This window comes from Symphalangus syndactylus, chromosome 20, assembly GCF_028878055.3.
Source record: "Symphalangus syndactylus isolate Jambi chromosome 20, NHGRI_mSymSyn1-v2.1_pri, whole genome shotgun sequence".
Taxonomy (NCBI): Eukaryota; Metazoa; Chordata; class Mammalia; order Primates; family Hylobatidae; genus Symphalangus; species Symphalangus syndactylus.
Window position 1 is genome coordinate 43,795,803 of NC_072442.2, and position 12,946 is coordinate 43,808,748.

General features: G+C 43.1%; 1 protein-coding gene across 11 annotated transcripts in view; it reads left to right on the plus strand.

Annotated features, from left to right (window-relative positions):
- The first annotated feature begins 526 nt into the window (after positions 1-526).
- NBR1 (NBR1 autophagy cargo receptor) overlaps positions 527-12,946 on the plus strand; it is a 42,560-nt gene continuing 30,140 nt past the window's right edge. For 3 of the 11 annotated variants that reach the window (XR_010118184.1, XM_055256901.2, XM_063629110.1), the window contains exons 1-6: positions 557-966; positions 1,239-1,325; positions 5,817-5,927; positions 7,921-7,983; positions 9,654-9,672; positions 11,375-11,397. Coding sequence is in view for 10 of the 11 variants with exons in the window: in XM_055256901.2 (XP_055112876.1) it covers positions 5,826-5,927; positions 7,921-7,983; positions 9,654-9,672; positions 11,375-11,397 (207 nt within the window). In the remaining variant the exon portion in view is untranslated. Of the gene's footprint in view, positions 967-1,236; positions 1,326-1,930; positions 2,140-5,816; positions 5,928-7,920; positions 7,984-9,653; positions 9,673-11,374; positions 11,398-12,946 lie in introns of those variants that run through there. The other 8 variants (XM_063629104.1, XM_063629108.1, XM_055256904.2 and 5 more) reach the window with 7 other exon arrangements.

Genomic DNA, 12,946 nt, shown 5'->3' on the forward strand with positions numbered 1-12,946 from the left:
AATAAGGGCATTGATATTATCCTCCGTGAAGTTCACCTCATAGTAGTGCAGAATGAGGGCAGAGTAGATGCAGGCAAGCTGGGAGACGGAGGCCATCGCGCGGGCGAGTGTGGGGCTGGGGCTCCCGGACGCGGTGCTACTCGCCGGATGAAGTGAGGATCTCACCCCAGCGCGGCCTTAGCTTCCTCGGAAGGACCGAGCACCTTGGCGGCAGCCGAGGAAAGGGGGTTCCACAGTTTTAATTTATCTGTAATTCCCACGCTTTACTGTTGCCACGGAAACCGCTGAGCAATAGCCTCTCAGAATAGGAAATCAAGATACAGTCAGAGGAAAGGCGGGACAGAAAGAGCCTAGCGTCTCTCGGGTCTCTGGATTGGCCACCCAGTCCTCCCCTGGTGACATAAAAAGAAAGAGACGGAAAAGGAAGAATTCTACCTGAGTTTGCCATAAAGCGCCCGCCCTCTTGCCTCTACGCTTCCAGTTGCGGCTTATTACGTCACAGTAATTGCTGTACAAAGGTCAGAATCGCCACCTGAAGCCTGAATATCAGCGTAAGATAGTGTCCAAAGCAGTCTTAAGAAGAGGTCCCATTCCCCCACTCTTTCCGCCCTAATGGAGGTCTCCAGTTTAGGTAAATAAAAGGATTGTTCGGAGGTGGAGGGAAAGAACTATTATTTCCAACATGCATTGTTGCGGAACGAAAGGCCTTGGCCACACTGTTCCTTGGAAACTGTAGTCTTATGGAGAGGAACATCCAATACCAAAGCGGGCACAATTCTTACGGAAATCCAGTGGATAGATTGGAGACCTCCGCGGGCTTATACATGTCAACAGTTATGGATTGGAGTGTTGTTATGTTTTCGTATCTTGAGAGCAGAGACTAGGCCAAGAAAAGATACCTACAACTCCTAGGAAGACTACAATTTCCATCCAGCCCCATGAGTCTCGGGCAAGTAGTCTTCTAAGGTCAGTGGCCTTGGGGGACCCAGTGGGCGCCGAATTTGCCTGGGGAAGGGGAAAGCCGCTCTGGCCCACATCTGCGCACTGGTAGTTCCGCCCCTCAGCCTCAATGTTTGTTATTGTTGTTCGGGTTCAGGTTGCTTCTGCCCCGCCCCGTCGACGCAATCTCCACCAATCAATGGGGTGGTCGTTTTGAGGGACAAGTGGTAAGAGCCAATCATCTTGGCGAAAACTCGGAGAAACAGGGGACTAGTTACTGTCTTTATCCGCCATGTTAGATTCACCCCACAGGGATAGCGGCAGAGCTGGCCGCGGACCGTCCTTGCATTGGCCTGCGGCAGGCGCCCCCCGGGGGCGGGAAGCTGGTAAGGAAGCAGCTGCGGTTACCTAGGGGTGGGGTCACGTCACACTAAGAGGGTTTGGGGAAGCCCAAGGGAGGAATCCTGCAAAGAAGAGGGGTGACTTTTTCCGTGTTTCGGGACAGCTAATCTTTTTAGTGACAGGATGAGAGAGCCCTTCATGTTCAGAGGGACCTAGTTGGCGAGAAGCGCTGGGGAGTTGGAGAGTCTGTGGGTCAGAACATCCGGCTTCTACTGATGGAAGGCCACGACCCCCCAGTGGAATGAGGACCTAGGCAAAGAAAATGAGAGAGAGCCCTCGGGGTAGTGACACTGTCTTGGGAACATGGAGTGCTAGGAAACGAAAACTGGAAGGCTAGGATGAACTCTGCAAGTAAAAAAATGACACTACTTACACATCCTTCTCATCCCATCCTCCTTTTTTCGAGACCTTAAAGAGATCTCCTTGGTTAGGGACCTTCAGTTTTGGAAAGGCACTGTTTTTCCTTTTTGTCAAACACTCAGCTTTCAGGCCACAGTTTTTTTTTTTTTTTGAGACAGAGTCACGCTTTCTCAAAGGCCAAACCAGGCTGGTCTTGAACTCCTGAGCTCAAGCGATCCTCGTGCCTCGGCCTCCCAAAGTGCTGGGATTACAGGCATAAGCCACCGCTCCCGGCCTCAGGTCACACATTTTAAAGCCTGGATAACTTGGCTTGTAAAGGCCTCTGGTGGAGACAGTAATCAAAGCTCAGGTTGCCAGGTCTGTTTCATTAAAGGGATTTTGTTGAGGCTGAAAAAAAAAAATCGACGTGGAGGAAAAGCTAACTTGTGCCAAGCAAAGGTGAGTCAGTGGCATGGACTTAACAATAATGCCAGTTATGAAAGCTAAAGGCCTAGGACCCAGCTATCTGACTCTACTGGCTTTAGACCTAAGGGGCAGATAGGGTTAACCATAGCTTTGGTGTTTACACACGTTTAAGATTAATGCTCCTGCTGAAAGAATTTTTTTACATGTCAGCCAAAGAGAGTTCCTTATGAAGACCTGGATATGATCCAGTTAAGCTAGAATCTCCCACTTCCTGTTTTCTCTTAGTTGGCCCACCAGCTGGAGGAGCTCCAGAGTATCTAAATTAATTTCCAGTTGTATAATTTGAGAAAAAGAGAGGAAGATTCATTTCCTTCACAAGTAGGGAAGTGTGTTTCTTGAAGTTAGAAAGTGATATTTCAGAATATCCACTTTTGGTGGACTGAGTGAGTCACTTCATTTCCCTGATTTTTTGCCTAAGGTCCTGGGGAATTGACAAAGATTCTCAAATTTTAAGGACCCCAATAATTACATTTCATATGAATGAATACTAGATGTCAGCAGGATTGTTGTTAAGAGACTAATATTATTTTGGTGATGAACTTGGTTCTTGGCAGAAACAAAGAATGGAGAAAATTGGGGTATAATTGTCTTAGGGTTTCAAAAAAGTACCTTTAAATGACAGTCTTAATTGTAGTATTTTACAGGGCAGTGCATTACATTGTGGAAAACAGTACAGGTTTATGGTTCTAAAGACTGGTTTATTATTTATTTATTTATTTATGTATTTGAGACGGAGTCTTGCTCTGTTGCCCAGGCCAGAGTGCATTGGCACGATCTCGGCTCACTGCAAGCTCCGCCTCCCGGGTTCACGCCATTCTCCTGCCTCAGCCTCCCGAGTAGCTGGGACTACAGGCGCCCGCCACCATGCCTGGCTAAGTTTTTTGTATTTTTAGTAGAGACGGGGTTTCAACGTGTTAGCCAGGATGGTCTCGATCTCCTGACCTCGTGATCCACCCACCTCGGCCTCCCAAAGTGCTGGGATTACAGGCGTGAGCCACCGCGTCCGGCCCTATTATTTTTTAAAATGTTTAATTGAACTTAATTTTTTTAAGGAGACAGGGTCTGGCTTTGCTGCCCAGGCTGGTCTTGAACTCCTAGGCTCATGATCCTTCCGCCTCAGCCTCCCAAAGTGCTAGGATTACCAGCATCAGCCACCATACCCGGCCAGTTTTTTATTTTATTTTATTTTTGAGACAGAGTCTCGCTCTATCACCCAGGTGGGAGTGCAGTGGCGTGATCTTGGCTCACTGCAACCTTGCCTCCCAGGTTCAAGCAATTCTCCTGCCTCAGTCTCCTGAGTAGCCGGGCTTAAAGGCCTGCACCACTACACGCAGCTAATTTTTGTATTTTTAGTAGAGACGAGGTTTCACCATGTTGGCTAGGCTGGTCTCAAACTCTGGACTCAAATGATCTGCCTGCCTCTGCTTCCCAAAATGCTGGGATTACAGACTTGAGCCACTGTGCCTGGCCTTTATTATAATATTTTTTGTATTTGAATGACATTTTGAAAGAACTTGCGTACACATTTTTAATTTGATGCTTATGGTAACACTGTGAGATAGGCAAAGCAGACGTATTAGACCTATTTTATAGGTTAAAGAACCGAAGCTCAAAAGTGAACTGACCTGCTCACAGTTTTATGTCTAGTAATGGGCCGGAGCTGTGTCTGAAAGCTAAGTCTTCCCAGTTTGTGTGCTCCTCTGCCTCCCCTCTGCCCACCGCCCAACCCCCACAGACCATGCCATAAATCCCTGGGACTTAATCTTGTTCCTCTCAACCTAAGCTATTTTTTCATAAAGTCATAAAAACCAATTAAACAACCATTCATCAGTAAACAAAATCCTTAATTAAAAACATAATGATCAGAATAGAAATCTAATTAAGGAATTGTTAACTTGTTAGGCATGATAATGATATCTAGACTGTTTTTAAAAAATTCTTATCTTTTAGAGGTACATACTCAATTCTTAATGGATAAAAGCATAGATGTCTGTCAAAATAATCTAGTAGGGAAAGGGTATTGCTGTAAACCTTTGGTTACAGCAGACTGGTCCTGAGTTGATAATTATGGAAGAAGCTAGCTTATGGGTCCATAGGGATTCATTATATTCTCTCTACTTTTGTATAGATTTGAATTTTCCCATAAAAATATTTTAAAAAGTAGTCCAGGCATGGTGGCTCACGCCTGTAATCCCAGCACTTTGGGAGACCGAGGTGGGTGGAATCACAAGGTCAGGAGATCGAGACCATCCTGGCTAACACAGTGAAACCCTGTCTCTACTAAAAATACAAAAAAATTAGCCAGGCGTGGTGGCGGGCGCCTGTAGTACTAGCTACTCGGGAGGCTGAGGTGACAGAATCGCTTGAACCCAGAAGGCGGAGGTTGCAGTGAGCCAAGGTTGTGCCACTGCACTTGAGCCTGGGCGACAGAACAAGACTCTATCTCAAAATAAATAAATAAATACAATAATATAAAATAATTAGATTATTATAGTTTGGTTAAAACATTAGTTGACTATGGTCAGTTCATTGTTGGGGCAGAAGTGGGGGATGCAGGGGTATATGTGAAATGAGGATAGCCTTGAGTTGATTGTTGGTTTAACTAAGTGTTTATTACTCTCCACTTTTATATATGTTTGAAATCCCCCATTTAAAATTTCAGTACAAGGCCGGGTGCGGTGGCTCACGCCTGTAATCCCAGCATTTTGGAAGGCCAAGGCAGGCAGATCATGAGGTCAGGAGATCGAGACCATTCTGCCTAACACGGTGAAACCCTGTCCCTACCAAAAATATACACACAAAAAAAAATTAGCTGGATGTGGTGGCGGACACCTATAGTCCCAGCTACTCGGGAGGCTGAGGCAGGAGAATGGCGTGAACCCGGGAGGTGGAGGTTGCAGTGAGCTGAGATCGTGCCACTGCACCCCAGCCTGGGGCGATAGAGCGAGACTCCGTCCCAAAATAAATAAATAAATAAATAAATAAAATAAAAAATCAGTAGATTGTGAAAAAACATAGTAACTTGGATGGAGGGCATTGAATGCTACCTCTGTGTAGTTTCTTGGCTAGTGTTTTGGCCTGTAAGTTCTTAAAACTGATAGAAAACCTAGGTTCTCAAGTTAGGACAACCCTCCTTCTGCAAGAAAAATGTAGAATGTCACTCTCAAGTCATACAAGAATACAAGTTCCCTGAGGGCAGAGACCTTATCTCTCTTATCCATGTTGGTATGTCCTGCTACTAGTAAGTATTTGTTTAATTAACCAGTCATCATAAAGTACCATAAAATATTTAAGGATTTTACAAATGCTAGATGATTTCTGGGAATGTGGTCAGAATTTAAATACTCTCAGCATACTTCTGTTTCTAATGTGGAAGTTCCTAATAACTTCAAGAATAATTTTTGTGACTTAAGTACAAGTCTTTATGGCATGGTTTTAGCCTATCTTTCTTTCCTGAAACAATTCCTATTTAACAGTTATGGTAAGTTCCGTAAGAGCAGGGACAGTGTTTCTTTTGTTCATTGCTGTGTCTCCCAAGCCCAGCCCATATTGGGTCGTCACAAGTATTTGCTGAGTGAACTTTTAGTGCAACTTATAGAACCCTTTCTAATGTGTTTTTCTCTCGCTCCCACCAACCTTCTCAACCCTAGCCTCACAGCATGGAACCACAGGTTACTCTAAATGTGACTTTTAAAAATGAAATTCAAAGCTTTCTGGTTTCTGATCCAGAAAATACAACTTGGGCTGATATCGAAGCTATGGTGAGTGTTGCTTTATTTTGTTTCTCCTTGGCTTAAGCATGGTTATTTTTTCCAAAGGTAGCTATTTTTAGCAGTGTTGTTTCATAGCTGTGAAGTCTGTCATAGTTACCATTTCTGGGCCTTTTGGAAAATTGCTTTTGATAGGGTTTCAGTATTCATATATGAGATGTGCCCCAATAAAGGGAACCAACACATAAATTTCCTTTTGAACATTTTAGAAAGGGAAGGTAAAATTGTTTTTAGTGAGATAGGATTTAGAAAACCTATTAATTTTAGAAACAGTATGAGGAGTGAATTGGTGTGGGCTCCACCCCAACCAGATCCCAAGGAAATGTTCTCTTGTGTGAGGATATGACTTGTGTTTTGCAAGAGCCTATCGGTTGTTTTTATTGCTAGGTCAGAGGTTGAGTATCTCAAAGTTGAGCAGGAAAAACTTTCATACCTGCTTAAACAGCAGTTCACCTGTTCCGTTTTTTTGCTAAGGCTTTTCCTCCTCTTGGTTTGCCCTTTGTACTCTTCTGTTTTTGTTCAGTTTGCAGTGGTGAATGTTTTACTTCCTGTGTTGACTGTGTTTCTCTCTGAAACCCTTTGGTAAATCTACGTTTACCTGGTTATATCTGATGATAACTAAAAAGGGAAAGAAATGGTAGATCTTAAAAGATGATCTGAGGTAGTTGTCTGCCTTCCAGCAAATACATGTTCATACTGTCCTAACAGTGACAGTGAGACCCGTCTCAAAAAAAAAAAAAAAAAAAGATTGGATTCAGAAAGAAGTTAGATCTTGTTTGTCAAAAGATGTGAAAATCACAGTTGTCTTTCTTTTCCTAGTAGTTAAATGAGCTGACAGCTTGCCTTTTTTCTTCATTGTAAATTTTAAATTGTAAAAGTATAATACATGCCCATTTTAAGAAGAGAAACCATCTCAAGCAGTTAATAGCCCTCTGCTCTCCCTCCCCTCATCTGTTACTCCCACCTGTTTTGGGTAACCAATGTTAACAGCCCTATATGTACTTTACATTTTCCATGTTCATGCAGATATCATACTAGGATCATACTATAAACATTATTTGGCCGGGCACAGTGGCACACGCCTGGAATCCCAGCACTTTGGGAAGCCGAGATGGGTGGACCACTTGAGCTCAGGAGTTTGAGACCAGACTGGGCAACATGGTCAAACCCCATCTCTACCAAAAAAAATACAAAAATTAAATGAGCGTGGTAGCAGGCACCTGTGGTCCCAGCTACTCCGGAGGTTGAGGTGGGCGAATTGCTTGAGTGCTGGAGGTTGAGGCTGTAGTGAGCCAAGATCAAGCCACTATAATCCAGCCTGAGCGACAGAATGAGACCCATCTCAAAAAAAAAAAGATCCTTTTCGTTTTTTTTTTTCTTATCATGAAACTTCAGGAGATATCCATCTATACACATAACTTATACACTGTTCTATAGGATAAACTCTGTCCTATACAAATGTGAGATTAATGGGTCACAAAGCATTTTATTTGAAATTTTAATAGATTCTGCCAAATGCTTTGCAGAAAAATTGTAGCAGCACACAGAAATACATGACAATGTCCTGAAGTTTTGACAACACTGGATGTTATGGCTTTAAAAAAACATTTGCTGTTCCCTACCCCACACCCCACCCAAAACACACACACACACACACACACACACACAAAATTTGGTATTCTGATGTGATGTCATCTCATTCCTTCAATTTGCATTGTTCTGACCACCAGAAAGTTTGAAAGTCTTCTGATGTATTTGTTAGGTGTTCTGATTTCCTCTTGTATGAATTTTATGTATATTTTTACCTGGGTTGTTAATTGTATCATTAGCAGTTTTGCTGATACTCTGGGTGTGGTGCAGATATTAACCCTTTGTTATGGGTTGTTATGGTTGTTTGTTGTTTGTCTTTTGATTTTGTGGGTTTTTTTTACTTTGACTTCTGTGTACATTATAACTTGCCTTTAAATGTGTATCTCTTTTATAGGTAAAAGTTTCATTTGATCTGAATACTATTCAAATAAAATACCTGGATGAGGAAAATGAAGAGGTAAAGTATATTATGGTACTTATTGCTAGGTGTTCAGAATAGGGATCTTATTTCTCCAGTGATATGGGCTTTAATAATTCAAAATAGTGTTTAGCTCATTTGTGTGGTGGTTTAAATATATTTGATAATTGAATATTCTAAGAAGACTTGTAGCATCTGAGATGGAGTTGAGAAATGGAGAAACAACACTGAAGAATATCTCAGAGATGACTTTCACTTTAAAAAAAAAAATAAATAAAGGCCAGGTGTGGTGGCTCATGCTTGTAATCCCAGCACTTTGGGAGGCCGAGGCGGGCGGATTACGAGGTCAGGAGATCGAGACCACGGTGAAACCCCGTCTCTACTAAAAATACAAAAAATTAGCCGGGCGTGGTGGCGGGCGCCTGTAGTCCCAGCTACTCGGAGAAGCTGAGGCAGGAGAATGGCATGAACCCGGGAGGCGGAGCTTGCAGTGAGCCGAGATTGCACCACTGCACTCCAGCTTGGGTGAAAAAGCGAGACTCCGTCTCAAAAAAAAAAAAAAAAAAGGAAACAGGGTCTCACTATGTTGCTCAGGCCAGTCTTGAACTCCTGGGCTCAAACAGTCCTCCCACCTCAGCCTCCCAAAGTGCTGGGATTATAGGTGTGAGACACCATGCCTGGCCTGGCCTGAGATAACTTTTTTTTTTTTTTGAGATGAAGCCTCACTCCATAACTTAGGCTGGAGTGCAGTGGTACGATCTCTGCTCACTGCAACCTCCAGCTCCTGGGTTCAAGTGATTCTCCTGTCTCAGCCTCCCGAGTAGCTGGGACTACAAGTGTATATCACTACGCCTGGCTAATTTTTGTATTTTTAGTAGAGACGGTATTTCACCATGTTGGCCAAGCTGGTCTCGAACTCCTGGGCTCAAGCGATTGGCCCACCTCAGCCTCCCAAAGTGCTGAGATTACAGTCGTGAGCTACCACACCTGGCCAAGATAACTTTTAAAATTATATAGTGACCTTAAGTTCACATATAGCACGAGCTACCACTTAGTTTATCGTAATACAAATATAATGGCTAAGTTTTTTTTTTTTAAAGAGACAGGGTCTCAGTCTGTTGCCCAGGCTGGAGTGCATTGGCATGATCATAGCTTGCTGCAACCTAGAGCTCCTGGGTTCAAGGAATCCTCCCATCTCAGCCTTCTGGGTAGCTAGGACATACTCTGCACCTGGCAGAATTTTTTAATTCTTTGGAGGGATGGGGTCTCACTTTGTTGCTCAGGCTAATGGCTAAGCTTTATTGAGTGGTTACAGTGTGTCAGACTAGCAACAATACCATCTATTCAGTACATTATTATCATCACTATTTTACTCATGAGGAAACTGAGGCACAGAGAGGTGAAAATAACTTGTCCAAATGCACAAAAACTTGGAAGTAGTAAAGTAGCAGTTCAGTCCATACCCTCTGGCTATAGAACTCAAGATCCTCACCGTTATATTGCACTGCCTCTTAATGTATCTGAAATAAAGGAGGGCACAGTAGATAAGCAATAAAATTTCTTAAGTATTATTTATGACTAGCAAGTGATACGGAAAAGCTGAACGCTTGGCCTGAGTTTTTGTCTGTCCTATGGGGCTGGTCCTAGTAACAGAAATGCTTAACTGATGAGACACTTAAAATTCACTGTTGCTTTTTTTCCTTTTATAGGTATCCATCAACAGTCAAGGTGAGTCCCTGAGAAAGTCTGTTCAGCCTTATTTGAAAGCCTTAATCTGCTCATTGAGGCATTTCTATTTATACTCAAACCTTATTGCAGTATTAATTTTAGTTTGGAATTTGGTATACTATAAATTGACGTTGCACTGATGGACATTAGTTACCTAGGGGATTTTATTGTATAGCAGATTTTTATATATAGGATGATGCCTTTGAATGGACCCTAAGGACAGCTTTAATGGGAGGTTCTCATATTTAAGATGCCAGTCCTCTGAAATTAATATGCCTCCCAGTTCAACACATATAAGTATTCCCATGGTGTTGCATTTGTTTCTGACTTGGTATATATGTTAATATCAACTTATAAAACAAGTGGTATTCCAAAAGTTTATTTATCAGATGTTCAGAGCTTGGAGTGCATTTTCCCACAGGAACCATGTTATAGTTGAAGATTAGTTTCCCAAGATAGCCCCTAAAATCTTAATTTAATCAGGCAAAATGATAGTATTAACACTGAACTCTCTTGAGTCCTGAGCATCACAGTGCGTAAATATGAGGGACCTGGGTTGAGATTTTGTAACTGGAAGATTCCCAGTAGTGATGAAAGAGGGATTTAAGGGGAAGAACTGATCTATAGTAGATTCTGTTTGCAACAAAAAGGGAGTTTGTCAGCAAAAAGATAGTTGCTGTTCATATATTATAAGCTAAGAATTCTTTAAAGTCAGGATTGGCTGTACATTTAACAAATTTTTATTGTATATATTGAAGGTGTACAACATGATGTTATGAAATACATATACAGTAATGCATCGCTTAATGACAGGGATTTGTACTGAGAAATGCATCAATTAGGTGATTTTGTAGAGTGTACTTACACAAACCTAGATGGTATAGCCTAGTACACACCTAGGATATATGGTATAACCTATTGCTCATAGGCTATGAACCTGTAGAGCATGTTACTGTGCTGAATACTATAGACAGTTGAAACACAGTGGTATTTGCATATCTAAACATAGAAAAGGTCACAGTAGGCTGGGCGCGGTGGCTCACACTTGTAATCCCAGCATTTTGGGAGGCCGAGGCGGGCGGATCACGAGGTCAGGAGATCGAGACCATGGTGAAACCCCGTCTCTACTAAAAATACAAAAAAAATTAGCCGGGCATGGTGGCGGGCGCCTATAGTCCCAGCTACTCGGAGAGGCTGAGGCAGGAGAATGGCGTGAACCCAGGAGGCGGAGCTTGCAGTGAGCCGAGATCACGCCACTGCACTCCAGCCTGGGCGACGGAGCGAGACTCCGTCTCAAAAAAAAAAAAAAAAGTCACAATAAAAATGTGGCATTATAATCTTATGGGATCACCATCACACACACGTGGTTGACCAAAATGTTACGTGGCAATGGTTACTGTAGTGAAGCAAATTAACATATCTATCATCTCATTATAGTGGCCCTGTGGTGCCATGAGCCCTCCCCAGAAACCAGCCATAATCTACTCATTTAGCAAAAATCATGAATATAATTTACAATTATTTAACTATAATATGTTCCTCATGTTGTACAGTCCATCTTTAGGATTGGCTATCCTTAATCTTATGGGATCTTTGGTTCTTGAATGAATGAATGTATGTGTACAAAATAAAAATAATTTAAAAATAATAGAATCTTTTGGGGTGTGTGAAGTATCACAGTGTATATTTTTTGTCCTTTTAGGAGAATATGAAGAAGCGCTTAAGGTAATGATTATTTAATCTCATTTTCAAATAATTTTAAAATATTATGGGTTGGTTTTTTTTTTTTTTTTTTGAGACGAGGTTGTGCTCTGTCATCCAGGCTGGCATGCAGTGGCACAATCTGGGGTTGCTGCAACCTCCACCTCCCAGGCTTAAGTGATCCTCCCACCTCAGCCTCCTGAGTAGCTGGAACTACAGAAACACATCACCATGACTGGCTAACTTTTTATATTTTTTGTAGAGACGGGGTTTCGCCATGTTTCCCAGGCTGGTCTGGAACTCTTGGGCTCAAGCAATCTGCCGGCCTTGGCCTCCCAAGTGCTGGGATTATAGGCATGAGCCACTGCGCCTGGCCTAAAATATTTGTTGACTGAAACTCAAACCTGAATTCCATTAGTTACAGGGAGAGACTAATAAGTATAAACACAGTGAAACCTATTTATAGGGAGACTGATGAATGGGGACGACACTCAGCAAAAGGCAATTCATAATAAAAAGGTCCTTCTCAGTTATAGTCCCATCTCTTTGCTGGTCTTTGTGCTACTGTTCTAGTGTTTAAAAATACAAATAACTGGCTGCGCGTGGTGGGTCACACCTGTAATTCCAGCACTTTGGGAGGCCGAGGTGGGTGGATCACGAGGTCAGAAGATCAAGACCGTCCTGGCTAACACGGTGAAACCTAGTCTCTACTAAAAATACAAAATAGCCGGGCGTGGTGGCGGGTGCCTGTAGTCCCAGCTACTTGGGAGGCTGAGGCAGGAGAATGGCGTGAACCCAGGAGGCATAGCTTGCAGTGAGCCGAGATCGCGCCACTGCACTCCAGCCTGGGCGATAGAGTGAGACTCCATCTCAAAAAAAAACAAAAAAAACAAAAAAACGAATATCTTGGCCGGGTGCAGTGGATCGTGCCTGTAATCCCAGCACTTTGGGAGACTGAGGCAGGCAGATCACCCGTGGTCAGCAGTTCAAGACCAGCCTGACCATGATGGTGAAACCCCATCTCTACTAAATACAAAAAATTAGCCAGGTGTGGTGGTGCATGCCTATAATCCCAGCTACTTGGGAGGCCAAGGCAGGAGAATTGTTTGAACCTGGGAGGCAGAGGTTGCAGTGAGCTGAGATCACGCCATTGCACTCCAGCCTGGGCAACAAGAGGGAAACTCCATCTCAAAGACAAAAAAAACCAAAAAACTCTTGATGCCCTCTTTTTTTTTTTTTCCCTAAAGAGGCTGGGTTTTGCTGTTACACAGGCCAGCCTTGAACTGCTGGGCTCAAGTGATCCTGCTGCCTCTGCCTCCCAAGTAGCTAGGACTATGGGTGTGCACTACCATGCCTGGTCTAGAACTATGTTTTCTGGTTCACATTTTTCACCACATTCCCTCACTCTGTTCTCTTCTTTTTTTTTTTTTTTTTTTGAGACAGTCTTACTCTGTCGCTCAGGCTGGAGTGCGGTGGCGCAATCTTGGCTCACTGCAACCTCCACCTCTGGGGCTGAAGTGAGTCTCATGCCTTAGCTTCCCAAGTAACTGGGATTACAGGTGTGCGCCACCAC